Source organism: Carassius gibelio, chromosome B5 (assembly GCF_023724105.1).
Source record: "Carassius gibelio isolate Cgi1373 ecotype wild population from Czech Republic chromosome B5, carGib1.2-hapl.c, whole genome shotgun sequence".
Taxonomy (NCBI): Eukaryota; Metazoa; Chordata; class Actinopteri; order Cypriniformes; family Cyprinidae; genus Carassius; species Carassius gibelio.
The window spans coordinates 28,070,854-28,085,458 of record NC_068400.1 but is presented as its reverse complement, the minus strand read 5'-3'; the positions used below and the strand labels follow the sequence as shown (position 1 = coordinate 28,085,458).

Below are 14,605 nucleotides of genomic sequence, written 5' to 3'. Positions count from 1 at the left end.
TGAACAGAAGTGCAGCTATGTGTGGATCAGCCTCCAATGGACAACAATGTAATTTCTGAAATTATCTTCACTAGCATTCCAATTCACATGAATTTGTCATAATTAAACCCCTGTACATTTTGTAATATATTACTGTTGCCCTTTTTCATTTAAAAAAATCAATGTAATTTGGTTAATTGTGATGGATGGTCATGAAGATGACATTATACAACATATGCATCTGATGTGCTTTATACCAACAAACAATTGTGTAGAAACCACAGCTGAGGTGAATTAAGCAGAATAGCAGCGTGATTCAACAAAAGCCAATAGAACCCAATTATAGTTGGAGATTCTGTCTTCTGACAACACAGGACAAATGTAGACTGGCCCAAGCTGTTGCAGTGCAATGCAACAATGGTCACACCTGGTCAGGAGTTTACATTTCGTCTAATAGTTGGGGAGGGGGCGGGTGGGGCAATAAACAACATTTCTCAAGAGCATTTTTTGAAGGGGATACAAATAATACAGCTAAAATTATAATTGTAAGGATTTGTGTACACAGAGGAAAAGCTTACTAATAATAGTGTAGCAGGGAGACAGTGTGCCAAATTAGACAACTTCAAACTGTTGTGGTCACACCGCGACAGCGGTCGTGTCCATTGTAGACATTACCATCAAGCAGGTAACGTTATTATTACTAGCCTAGTGGACTCTTCACAAAATACATTTGCATCATCTCTATTAAAGAGAAAATAATCACTTCAGCCTATGTTTAATTGAATAAAATAGCCTTGACAGCCTTTCTTACTGGAGTTCAACAGCTATTGACTTTGTTCTCTCTCACTGGATTTGTGTGTTTAGGTGACGTAAAAGAGGAAAGCAGGCATTTGGACCAAAGCACTGTGAGGCAAGGGAAGGGGATACTCAAAATGTTTCTAAAATTAAAATGCATTTTATTCCCATTTGCGTTGGTGTTTTTTTTACTTCTTAAACAATGATTTTAAGTATAAAACATTATTTACACTTGTTATTTATTTTTACTTCCTTCAGATAAGGGGCTTTCTGTCCCCCTGACCCTTCTGGGATTTCCATCTATGCTCCTGGTGTAGACATAGTGTCAGGTGGCACAAAATGCCTGACTCTAAAATATTGATGTATACTTGTTCATCCCTTCAGACTGAACATATATGCTCTTTTTTTTGTTGTGGAATCTCACTTGGCTCAAATGGCACTATCGGACGATAGGAACTTTTTCTCAATGTGTCATTTGCAGTAAACCAAGTTCTCTGTTTCCATTCTCAGATTAAATTCATCATGAGTGTCTAGCAGTAACACTATAGCTCCAGAGCGCCACTGGCAGCCTCAGCCTCTTTTTTTTTTTTTTTTCATGAATCTCAAGCCCATTTCTTAGAGGAAAGGGATAGTCAGGGCGGTATGGTAGCACGGCCAAAAGAGTTCAAAATTCTTTCAAATTTGTCTCGCCATTTAATTTTCTGTAACACTCTCTTAAAAAGCCAATCAACCAACCGTGGACTGCTTTTCTCTCTCTTCAGTTTCGAACATTTGATCCATGCAAGCAGCTGTGGTGCAGTCATCCAGATAACCCTTACTTCTGTAAGACCAAAAAAGGACCTCCACTGGACGGGACTGAATGTGCACCTGGGAAGGTAATTTAATGTGTCCACATTTTACTAGGCCTGCTTTGTTCTGTTGTTCCTAATTTGATTCTGTTTCACTCCTCCCCCTCATAGTGGTGCTACAAAGGTCACTGCATGTGGAAGAATGCCAACCAAGTAAAGCAAGATGGAGCCTGGAGTGCCTGGAGCAAGTATGGCTCTTGCTCTCGCTCCTGTGGGACTGGTGTCCGCTTCAGAACCCGCCAGTGCAACAACCCTGCGTATGTTATCTACTGTACTCAAAGTCATAATTGCTAATGAAGACCAATTGCTCCCTAGTGTACTTTTCATAATCAGATCCAGTCATCATATGGATGGTTGCAGTGTCTTTGAAATAAAAACTACTGTCTAGAAATAAAGCATACAGGCAGCAGGGGTGAACATGATTGACCCAATGAGACGAAAGGTCAGTCACAATCTTAGCATTCCTCTGATATAAAGGTTAGTTTGTCCCTTATATCAGTATTGTTCCGATAACTCTAATATTTCAAACCACACAACCTCTGCATTGGTTCAAATTGCTCCATTTTCTTGTAATGATAGAGATTTTATAAAAGTAAGAAATAGTCTAATTACCTGTTTACATTCATAAATCTATTTTATTGAGAAAAAAACTGCACATGATGTTTTTAATCAGAGGAGCTGCCATCTTTGCTGTTTAAGTGTAATTTTCTTTTTGAAAAGACTATTTTTTGTGCTGGTCAAATGAGCAGCTGCTTCTTAATTTGTGATTAATATGAGAATTAATTAATATGAGAATAAAGGAAGCAAGGGAGATAGGAATTAAGTATTTTTTTTATTGCCAGCTCATTAGTGTGCTAGTTTTGAGGAGTGTTTGTTAAGGATATGTTAAATAGCATTTGAGTTGAGCAGATGCTCGCACTTACAAAAAATATGCATGATTGAACATTTAAAGTGAGGCTCAGTAATGAAAGCTGCAGAGATTAAACTGATGTAAAAATGTTATACATATTTTGTGTTCCCTCCAAACCTCGATTAGGTTGTCTGAATCCAGATCTAAATATTTTATTTGGTGAAAGAAGCCATAGATGTGTTTTTTAATATCTGTTTGTGCCAGACTTGTTCATTGAAGTGAACTTTGTTTTGATTAACCTTGGATATTGACTGCTGTTGATCTTTGTTTGAACATTATATGTTATCTATTAGTCCATCTAATGGAGGTCAGGACTGCCCAGGGGTGAATTATGAATATCAGCTGTGTAACATAGACGATTGCCCCAAACACTTCGAGGACTTCAGAGCTCAGCAATGCCAACTTCGCAACTCCCACTTTGAATACCAGAATGCCAAACACCACTGGCTTGCCTACGAACACCCAGACGGTGAGTTTGTTAGATTTTAAAGCAGTGTAATTGTAAGTATATGTATGAAACAGATATTTACATTCCAGGTTGTTGTGGTATTCCAAGAGCATTAAAATAGAGTGCAACAATGCACTTGTTCTGGTAGTGTTTCTCCCATAAAAGAGAGAGTATACGATTTGGCAGCCATATACAACAAAACTCTAAAATACATTGTCCCTACTGGTTCATGGTTATGCCTGTATTTTCTTGTTTTGTTTTTTTTTTGTCACATCCAATTTTCACATTGCTCTACGTTTCTTTATGTCTCTTACATGTAGACAGTATATACCACCATTATGTGAAGCCCTAGTTTTAATGGCGACCAAGTAAGACAACAACAGATTCTCTCTTCCATACATTCACACATACAAAACGGCACTCTGTGTTTTGAAGGAGCAGGGACATGTGTAGCAAAGACCAGCTTAGCTGTCCCCACACACACACAGACAGTTTGTAAATGTGTCCTCCCTCCTGGGAGAACCACAACACATCCATTCCAATTGTGGTCAAGTCCACTTTCCTCACTGTGTTCAGCTCAAGAAGTGAAGGTGTTTAGAGTGCCCTCACATGACAAAGTGTCATTTCTGTCAAACTTTATGCTTACTGCAGTCGCTTCATGTGATAATTTCTGTACTTTGCCATATATCTTTGGGCTTTTTCTACATTCTTTTGTTATACTTTTGAGTATGATGTGATAGGGATTTTGAGTAACCCGCAAATGAAAAGCCCACATTGCTCAACACTGAACCCACTGAGAAATGTCACTAAAATCCATCTTGCTATTTCATTTCATTTTTTTTCATTATACATTAATTATATTTTCATTATACAAACCTTAATACCACTCAACAGATCACTAGTTCATGTACATTAAAATGTAATTACATTTTGAAAAATGTAATCGATTTTAGTTTAATATAAAAAGTTATGAATCACTTTATTTTAAAGTATAAAATAATATCTTCTGAGATTAACATAGCTACCTTATTGTGTGTGTGTGTGTGTGTGTGTGTGTGTGTGTGTGTGTTGCTGGTATTTGCAAGTACTAAGATGAGGTGGGATTTTTCTCATTAATTTTAATAATATGTGCATTATTCAGCTGTTGAATTAATCAAACAGAATTGTGAAGGCATGCTTCTTAATTAAGTTACTTGACCAATCAATGCCAAAAGGTTTCCTAGTGTTGTCTAAATTACCATCTTGATTTTCACACACTAGCCGTTCATTTAATTGTGTTCCATTACAGTGCTGTGCTGAAAAAAATGTCATAATTTACTCCAAACCTGAATTTCTTTTCTGAAACATATAAGATTTGGAACAATGTATGGGTGTGTAAAATGACGATAGAATTTTCATTTTTGTATGAACTATTAGTTTAAACTTTAGTAATATTTTTCTCTTGACTAAACATTTTAAGAAGTTATGCTAATGATATTACAGTTTTTAAATTCTGAAGCGTTTATTCAGGTGGCAAATGTCAGACCTAGATATTGAGACCTAAAAAAGCACATCATTTTCATTTTACTTTATATTATATTATACTACTCATCATGCTTGATTAAAGACAAGTTTTATTGGTTGAACATTATCATTGATTTCCCATAACGTAATTTGAATGGGAAAATACAGCAGACAACGGTGCACATAACTGAGTCCAGCTGTAATTTGCGGTCTTTCATGTTAAATAGTATTTCTTTGTTTTCTCTCTATTTTCAGCCAACAAAAGATGTCACCTTTATTGCCAGTCAAAAGAAACAGGTGAAGCTGCTTACATGAAGCAACTGGTGCATGATGGGACAAGGTGCTCTTACAAAGATCCATATAGCATCTGTGTGCGTGGAGAGTGTGTGGTATGTATTTGAGTTTCATTATGGGTTTCAAGTGTTATTTCATAGTTTTATGCTTCCTTTTTCAGATATTAGAACTGGTGCTAGTGTACTAAAATGCCATTAGCACAAATTAAAATTAATATCGGTAGTATTTTTCACAGACTTCAGTAATAGAATGGTGTGCAACAAAATAGATTAATATCATAAGGTAATGTAATTTTTTGAGCACTTGATGCTGAATATTGGTGAAATAATGTCAGTGTCTGTAGCTGCTAGGGCTCTGTTTTGGGGAATTAATTTCTTGGTAAGATGCACACAGGGCAAACAAAATATCTTCCCTTTTTATTGATTGCCTTAGTTTTGTCCCAAATTGTGCCGCAAAATACCAACATGCAGTGTAGAGGGACTCTGAAGTACACATCTGGCTCACTGTACTCACAGACTTGTGTTGACTAAAATGCAGTGGTGGAAAGAGTACTGAAAATTTGTACTTAGTACAAGTACTGTTACATTGATGAAAAAATACAGTCAAAACAGTATTTAAGTAAAAGTAAAAAGTACTCCTCTCAAAAAATACTCAGAGTACAAGTTACAAGTTACTTTTTAGCTGGCGATATTTAGTTCCAAAAAATATTCATATCAAAGATCTATGTGGATGGATAATAGCAACTTTAAACAAAACCCACTTTTATCTTATTGACAAAGTATGTTAATTAGTGGTCATGATACAGGGATTTCTAACAACAATACCTTGGTTGGATAGGAGTGGTTAAAGGGGTCCTATTAGGCTCTTTGACAATATCTTGAATTTGTTTTGGGGGTGTACTAGAACACGCTCTCATGTTTGGTGGTTCAAAAACACATTATTTTTTCACATAATTTACATTATTACAATGCCTTTCTCCCCTGCTTGGCACAAATGTCTCGATTAGTTCTGGGTTTGATGAAGACCTGCCTTCCGAAAAACAAAATGTGTTGTGATTGGTTAGCTGTCACAGTGTGTGGTGATTGGTGAACAGCTCAGATGGTGTTTCAGTACTGCCCACCCCTTGTCAAAGCAGCAACTTCCCTTTGATAAGGATGGCATCAATATTGCCATATCAATTTGATATTGCTTTGGAAAACAATGCTGTAGTCCAAACAAGTTGTTTATAGTAGTTCTTGAAAAAAGATTTAACAAAAATTAATTATCTCCCTTTGGAATGGACTTAGAGATTTGTTACTTTGTAGATCTTTGTTATGCCCAAACATACACACTACACACTGACTGAAATTCAAAAAGTGAAAAAAGCATAATAGGACCCCATTAAGAATATCTGCTTGTTACAACTGACATCATCCTTCACCACTTCTGGGACCTAATGCTCTGCCAGACGCCCCCGAAAAACAACAAACTGATTCAGCTAAAATATTAGTGTCTGAGACACTGTGAGCATGGAGACTGTAGAGTGCACAGCAAATTAAGCTTAGCTTAAATACGTAATATTAATGAAATAGTGTTAATAAATGGCTGCTAAGATAGTATTCTCAAGTGAAATGAGTAGAGGCTTGGACCTTGGCCTAACATCAAGACTTAACAAGAGGATTCTCCCGAGCCATCAAACTGACTCCATCAGAGCAAGAATGCCATTCCAGAAGTGACGCCAGACAATTTTTTCCCCAGTGTATTGACTAGCATGGTTCAATTGTTTGCTATAAGACTAGTACTGTGCACTAAAAAAGCAAGTAGGGTTATTTTTGATTTCATGATGTACAATAATTTTCAATACTATTGGCAAAACTACCACATACTGTATACTGCTATATACCTGTAGATATTTTTTTTTGTCCATCCATTTTTTCAAGGCACTCATTATTTCAAGCTTTGAAATTGGTTTAACCCAAGTCTTCTAAAAAGACACATTCACCTTATATGATGAATAGATTTTAAATGGGCTTTTATTTACAAATATAAATATTTTGCCCCCAATTACCATTACAAAAATCTCAATATTAAACATTTGATTCATTCTGTGTATTTGTGCCATTAACATACAGCACAAAGAAGCTTGATTTCAAATTTGATTTCAAACTGAATTGAATTTACAGAAAAGAAAGTAAAACAAAGACAAGTACACCATCAGTAATAATATTATAAAACAAATCACCTCAATTCAGATTGATGTATTCAAAATATGACAACACAGAATTTTTACAAGCAAAGATTTAAGAGCCATATAGAGTATTTTAGGCCTATTTATGTAGATAAATGGAACATCAGATGGCTTTGACCTGCAATGACTGAACAAAGTAGTGATGCAGTAGACAGACTAGGATATTTATACGTACAAATCAGACAAATATCCCATTCCAAAACTTTTCTAGCATAAATTTACATGGTAAAAAAATTAAAGTTCCTTTAAAGACTTTCTGGGGCATTTCACTTACAACCAATAAAACTTCTAGAAGTATTTTCATCGGTCAGGTGTAGATCTATTCTGAATGGTTGATAACTTTTGACAAAATTTTATCCAGGAGCAAAGAGAAATAATTTATACTTTAAAAGGAGGGAGAGATCGCGACTGCACACAGTCTGCGCACAAGCAGTTCATTTGTATAAGTTAGGCCTGTTTGAGAGCTCGCATCCAGTTTTCTGCGATAACATGACAGCATTCTCATGTCTCAATAAAGCGCTCGCCACATTTGCACGGGAATGATTATAATAATGCGGAATACCTGCAATCCCGTGCAGACTTTCAGACTGTAATTGACAGGAGATGGATGATTGTCAAACTCACTCACAGATGAGAGAGAGACAAAGATTGTATCTGTGTATATTCAGATACAGTGGAAAATGCGTAATGGAACTGTGTCAGATATTTCAGTATCGATATCAAAATATAGATATTTATGATAACACTACCATGTAGTTTGTTTCTCCAAGCGCTGAGTCCATGAATGATGCTGAGATCCATCTCTGTCTGATCAGCTCTTCTTCACCTGCTGCAGCGGCGCTTTTCCCGGTTCAGATATCAGCGCTTTGATTGGTCCGTTTACGATCGGATATCTTTATTGGCTGCTGAAGTGCTGTAAATTTTTTAAAAATCAATTCAAATTGTTGGCATACTCAGTAACAAGCTATGATTTCAAAGTAACGAAGTAGATTATTTTGCTTAATTTATACTTAAGTACAAGTAAAAGTACAGCTTTAAAAATGTACTCAAAAAAGTACAAGTACTCGAAAAACTGAGAGTTGTAATAGAGTTGTGAAAAATTGAGTAGCTGTAATTCGTTACTTCCCACCACTGATAAAATGCATTTAAGAGCAGTTTGAAACTTATCGCACACTTCTGAATAGGTATCTACACATATTAATTTTTGTTATAATTGCAGGCAAATTTGTCACACTGTATATCCCTGCTATTTTCTTTTTAATTTTTAAGTTGCCTTTGTAGTTTGTCGCAGAGCAACTGCGTCTGACAGATAAGTGCCACTTCACAATGAATGTTGTTTGAAGAATGGACCTCTCTGGATGGGGTTGATAGAAGTACATTGATTTTTGTAGATGTAATGGACACTGAATAGTGATAAGCTTTTAGGAGGAAATGATTGATAGTATGTTCTTTAGTGTACAGAAGCTTTATTTGCAGATACATATCACCTTTAAAAAAAGTTTTGTTCTGTAAACTGCTGCAGTGTGTCTCATATTTGTCAATGTCATTATGTACTTTTTTTCTGTGACCAAAATAGCAACACAGGAGATACATCAAAACCAACACAAGCAGCTATAGTTTTATGATATCAGATGCAGACATATCCAAAGATGAAAGCTTGAAGGTCCTTGTGCTTCTTCTTCTCAGTGTGTCTTGCATATCCCTCTTCCTCTCTTTCTCTATCTCTCCCTTTTCTTCAGAAAGTGGGCTGTGACAGGGAAATTGGCTCCAGTAAGGTGGAGGATAAGTGTGGTGTGTGTGGGGGTGACAACTCTCACTGCCGAACTGTGAAAGGAACCTTTACCCGTGTGCCTAAGAAAGCCGGTAAGATACTTTCCTCTTTCTGGGGCCATTGAGGTGCAGTATTTTACTTATAAGAGACGGTTCTTTATTCTAGACTGCAGCCCTGTTATTAAGTTTCAGAGGGCCCTATAATACACCTGGCACAATGCGATGCAAGGTGCAGAGCAAGTGTGTTTGCTAATTTCAGTCCGGCGCCAATCGCATTTTCCCGTCCAGCACCACGTCGTTTAATTAGCAAATGCATTTCGCCCATTTGTGCACCCATGGGCGTGTTGGTCTAAAAAAGCGGTGTGTTCAGGCGCATTGCTGCCGCATTGCTATTTTAAGGAGCTGAAAAAAGACTGCGCCATAGACGAACTCAAACCTGGTCTAAAGTCTGGCACAATGTTTTTTCTTTGTTATTTAAAGAGCGTGTTAGTATAGGCAGGTCTGCAACGCGCGTACACGATATATATATATATATATTCCTACGTGGCATAATGGATAGTCATCGCATGTAGCAGAATTAGGCTATCTATTTGCTAGCACACGAGCAGCTCTGTTTCATCTCGGAGAAGAGTTCCGTCTTTGCACTTGCCAAATTACGCCGTACAAATAGCAAATCCGTCATGGCACGAGCGCATCTGGCTCTTAAATGGAATGGAAGATGAGACTCTGATTGGTTTATTGCACGTTACGCCCAAAAAACACCCATTACTCATTAAGAGAATAGGGACAACCCGTTTAGACCATGCTCCCGGGCACGCCAACTGTTTTTTCATCGTTAAAATAGCAAAAGTGGATTTGGACATGCCCTGTCACCCATTTACAATTGATATATGATGATATGTTCATTTATTAGATATGACATCTCGGAAACACCACATGTCTTTAATCAGGGCTGCCAACTCATGCAATTGACACTTTTCTCATGCTCTCACGCCACACATACATTTTCTCACACAGTCAAAAGCACCCTCAGTTAAAACTATAATAACAGGATATTAGCGAAACAAATTTGGTAAAGGCTCATGTGCACATTTGCACAATTGAAAGCGTCAAGATTCTTTACAACGTGTTTTCGTAGCGCTGAGCAATGTAGCCAATCACAGACATATCTGTTGATTTCCTGAACACCCGTGATTGGCCACTGCATTCACTCACCACTAAACTCTGGATTTTTTTCCTGCACACTTGCAAATCTTCTCTCTGTAACATGATGTAAATAATTTTTGAATGGGAGAAGAATATGGTTTCTCAAAATAGGTGTTCCTGCAGTGCAGACAAACAGATCAATAGAAAAATATTTATAATATAATGCGTTTAAATAATTACAGTTCCAATTATTTATAAAAGTAATGACTAGTAGATCTTGCAATTCTTTCTACATTCTTTGTACAAGTCAGTTATTTTCCATAATTTTATTATAAAAACACAGCAGGGGAAAGTGGGGTAAGATAAGCCTTTTTCTTATATATATATATATATATATATATATATATATATATATATATATATATATATATATATATATATACACACACCCCAAATAAACCCATAAACCAACCCACCCTACCTGCTGTGGGAATTCTCACTCAAAGTTGAACTCAAAAGTTGGCAGCCCTGCTTTAATAGATTTATGCATGTTTGATTTATTAATAAGATTAATAAGCAGAATTATTATTGTAGTATTCAAGGAGAAGTGAGAAAATTGGTTCTAATTATTTACTTTGCATACTCAAAGAGAACCTGTTTTGTTTTAAAGTTAATTTTAGAGTTATAAACTGTGTCCAAGATAGTACTTGATTGATATCTTTAATTTTTACTATGACTCTCCTACTTTAACACCACAGAATGCAAGAGCATTTTTTTAGAGATTTATTTGACAAACACTTTTACAAGTAAGGTGCATCTGAACTTCCATCCTCTTTGCTATACATAGAGTAAATGACCACAATCAAATGTCTTATAACACTCAGTCTACATTCAGTCTTTATCAGACAAATTGGAGGTTTTGCCTGCATCTAGAGAACGTTTTCACTTGTATTTCTCATTCATGTCACATAATAGATAAATTCACTGTTTGCAAACAGTGATGAAATTTCAACCTTTACATTTGTTTTAGTGATGTTATTTATGAGCCGTGCTGGTAAAATGAGTCGGAATGCACACAGTCATATTGAGCTACAGGCAAAACAGTCACAATATTGTCACAATACATATCAGAATATGCTCTTGCTTGTTCTACCAACCTACATTAATGTTGACAAAGATGCCTTGTATATATGCCATGATGATAACGCACACTCATGCTAATGCATTAAAAAAACAGCCCTTGCACAGATGGCAGGACAAATGTGTCTAAGAGTATGGATTCAAGTATGACATGTGGCATAATAGAGATGTTTGGTTTTTATATAGGACTATTTTGTTTTTGGCAAAATTCCTAGCTCTGTTTGAGGATTTCACATGTGCCTTCATGTGTGTTATGAATGCAGAATGTGCAGTTAATTATGATGTTGCCACATGTATTATATTTACTTGTGAAAATGAATGAATGTTTCATTCTGCCTTTAACCAGAATTTGTATGATATTTAAATCCTGATTTTGTTATACAATATGTGTCATAATTGGTGTCTGTACACAATTTGTGATGCTATCACAAATTGTAAATGACTTTATATATTTTCCTACATTCAACTCATTGCATGAACTTAATCAGCATTTTGACCTTTCTCTAACTCTACCATGTTTTATTGTCAATTGATCACTTCTTTAACAGGAAAAAAGTTAAGCAAGAGATCCCAAAAAGAAATGTTGGAAAACACAACCTGCAAGTATCTTGTATTATCTAATCCTACACTTTTCCTCCCCGTAGTATTACTGTGTTTTGCATTAACTCTAGCTTGTAGATTTGAAGCAATATTCAGCACTTGATATAAATTAAAAACCCATTTTTAATTTTTAAGTGCACTTACAATGGATACCCATGTGGTACATGTATTGAATATGTAAGAAGCAGAAATGCGAAGGTCATTCTTTTCTTAAAAAAAGAATGACTCAGATAGGTTTAATTAATCCTTTTGAGGCAGAAGCCTTTGATTTAGTATTACTAATGAAATTCCTGTTTGACGTTTGTTCCATAAACAGCATTTTGTAGACAATTCCATCCTTTGCTCATATTCTTAGATATTTGACTGAAATTTTACTGTTTTAACTTGATTTTACCTACTTTTTTAACCAAGAATTTTAAGCAGCTCTATTATATATACTGTACCATAGTACCAAAGGGTTAATCATTAGTTAGCTTTGCTGAACACAATAGGCTTCCATTGTGAGTGCATTAGAGTAAAAGTCTTTTTCCTTTGTTTTCTACAAAATAAAGGACAGATTAAAATTATTTTCTCTATTCTGATAGACATTAAGCCACCAATAAGCTTGATGTGCATTTAACTTAGAATCTTCCCTAAATATTTGACTTAAAGGGGCGGTGAAATGCTCATTTTCACTCAATATCCTGTTAATCTTGAGTACCTATAAAGTAGTACTGCATCCTTCATAACTCCAAAAAGTCTTTAGTTTTATTATATTCATAAGAGAGAGATAGTCTGTACCGATTTTTCCCGGAAAAAAACGACCGGCTGGAGGCGTGACATGTGGGCGGAGCTAAAAAATCACGAGCGCCAGTAGGCTTTTGCGTTGAGAGCATGTGGAAGCTGTGACATTACCGTGAGGGAAAAACCATCATCCAAAACAAACCATGGCTTACAGTCAGATTCAGCCGTTTATTTATGATCCAGAATCAGATCCAGAGGCTGAAACTGAACGAGAGCAGCAGCAGCAACGACTCGTTCCGAGCGGGGCTCGAACCCGGGTCTCCGGCATGGGAGGGGACGCACTAACAAGGAGGCAGAGTTATTTTAAGCAGTTTTACTCACCGCCTGCGGTTCCAACACACGATCGTGACCCTTTTTCGTTGGGATTGCATCATCCTTAAGAAATAAACGATACGCAAATCTGTCGTCAAACTGGGCCTTGTTTGTAAAACAAGCATCTTCGAAATGCAGGGAACAAACAAAAACACTTGCACAACTCCGTTGATGCTCTATAAAAATAAACTCCATCCACTGGTCCCTTAATGCTGTTTTTTTTTTTTGGTAATCTGTGCAGGGTTGTCTTTCCCTGGCAACTAAAAACACACTCCTTTTGTGACTTTTCGCGACGCTCTCGCACTGATCAGTGAATCGCTCTGATCAGTGAAATGTCTGTGCTCAGCCTCGCTATACGGGAACGGGCGCTCTTCCGGCAGAAGTGCCCTAAGGACCCATATAAGGAAATTCCGCTCAATCTAACGTCACACAGAACCATACTCGAAAAAAACTTTCCGAAACTTGTGACAAACCGGAAGGAGTATTTTGGGAACATAATAGATCGTCACACAGAACCATACTCGAAAAAAAACTTTCCGAAACTTGTGACAAACCGGAAGGAGTATTTTGGGAACAAAAATACTCCTTCAAACGTACAACTTAATTTTTGAAACTTTGTCCATGTTTAGCATGAGAATCCAACTCTTTAACAGTGTAAAAAACTCAGTATGCATGAAATAGCATTTCACCACCCCCCCTTTAAATCTCCAGATTTCTCAATGAATCCCGAGTAAATCGAATAGGTTTAGAATATAAATGTGCTCTCTCTTTGGTCCCCTTATACATACACTGTACGACATCTCTCCCCCACCATAATCACACACTAACTATAATTTCTGTCCATATTCTTTAATCTCCCTTTCTCCCTTCTCAACCCTATTTTATTCCTGCTCCGTTTGGCATGCACTCTAACCTCATCTAAACTCTTTTAGCATTACCCAGCAGCCCCATCTTTCTCTGTCAATGTCTTCCCGCTTACATTATCCATGATAAAACCTTCCAGCAGACGACGCCTTAAGTGACTTGATCCACAATTGCAACGATTAGACTAGTGGCCACTTTTTTACGTCACATCCATGTCTCAGACAGGCGCCATGCTGCTAGTGAGTGGTTCAAAGTCTGGCTTTGATGTAGAGGCTTTTGACATGTCAATGGCAAAAAGTGCAGGGCAAAATGACATAACAAACCCTTCTTATCCTAAAGGGAAAACAAGAGGAGCCTTCTTACTGCCTAAAGGAGCTCGCAATGTGTTTCTGAATGAAACAGAGGATTCTAGAAATGTGATGGGTGAGTGGTATCATGCTTTGCAGAGGAATGGGCATTGGTAGAGAAGGCAAAACTAGTGTTTTTATGTTCTTGTGTTGCAAAATGACTCAAGGCCCTGCCATTCAGCATCCTTTTTAATTAGCCTTACATAACAATCGTTCACCGTCTTCATTTTCATCTGCCATTGTTATTTGAGCTTCTGAAGGATGTCATCTATTCACATGGGTGTGAATCGGTAAAATGAATGGATAAGGGAACCTTTTGCCATGTTTTGATGCTTGTCTCGTAGGCTTGTCATGATCCTGCTTGATGGACAGTTGCAATATTCTGACTGTTCAAATCTTAAAGCTTTAAAAATGTACCACTGTAGTAATGCCTTCTAGTGATGCCCATCTCTGCAAAGATCAAACCGTAGTAGAAATTCTTAGCTAACTAATTGCTTCTGCCATCTCTCCTTTTGCCCTTTTTTCGCCATTGCAAAGGTTACCTAAAGATGTTTCTCATTCCTCCTGGGGCTAGACATGTGATCATACAAGAACATGAGGCTTCTCCTCAAATTCTTGGTAAGTGATATCTGTCCTTGT

General features: G+C 36.9%; 1 protein-coding gene across 1 annotated transcript in view; it reads left to right on the top strand.

The window, feature by feature from the left end:
• adamts3 (ADAM metallopeptidase with thrombospondin type 1 motif, 3) overlaps positions 1 to 14,605 on the top strand; it is a 159,765-nt gene that overhangs the window by 125,451 nt on the left and 19,709 nt on the right. The window contains exons 11-16 of the mRNA XM_052556227.1: positions 1,536 to 1,649; positions 1,734 to 1,879; positions 2,826 to 3,001; positions 4,739 to 4,872; positions 8,744 to 8,867; positions 14,504 to 14,584. Coding sequence (XP_052412187.1) covers positions 1,536 to 1,649; positions 1,734 to 1,879; positions 2,826 to 3,001; positions 4,739 to 4,872; positions 8,744 to 8,867; positions 14,504 to 14,584 — 775 coding nt within the window. The remainder of the gene's footprint in view (positions 1 to 1,535; positions 1,650 to 1,733; positions 1,880 to 2,825; positions 3,002 to 4,738; positions 4,873 to 8,743; positions 8,868 to 14,503; positions 14,585 to 14,605) is intronic.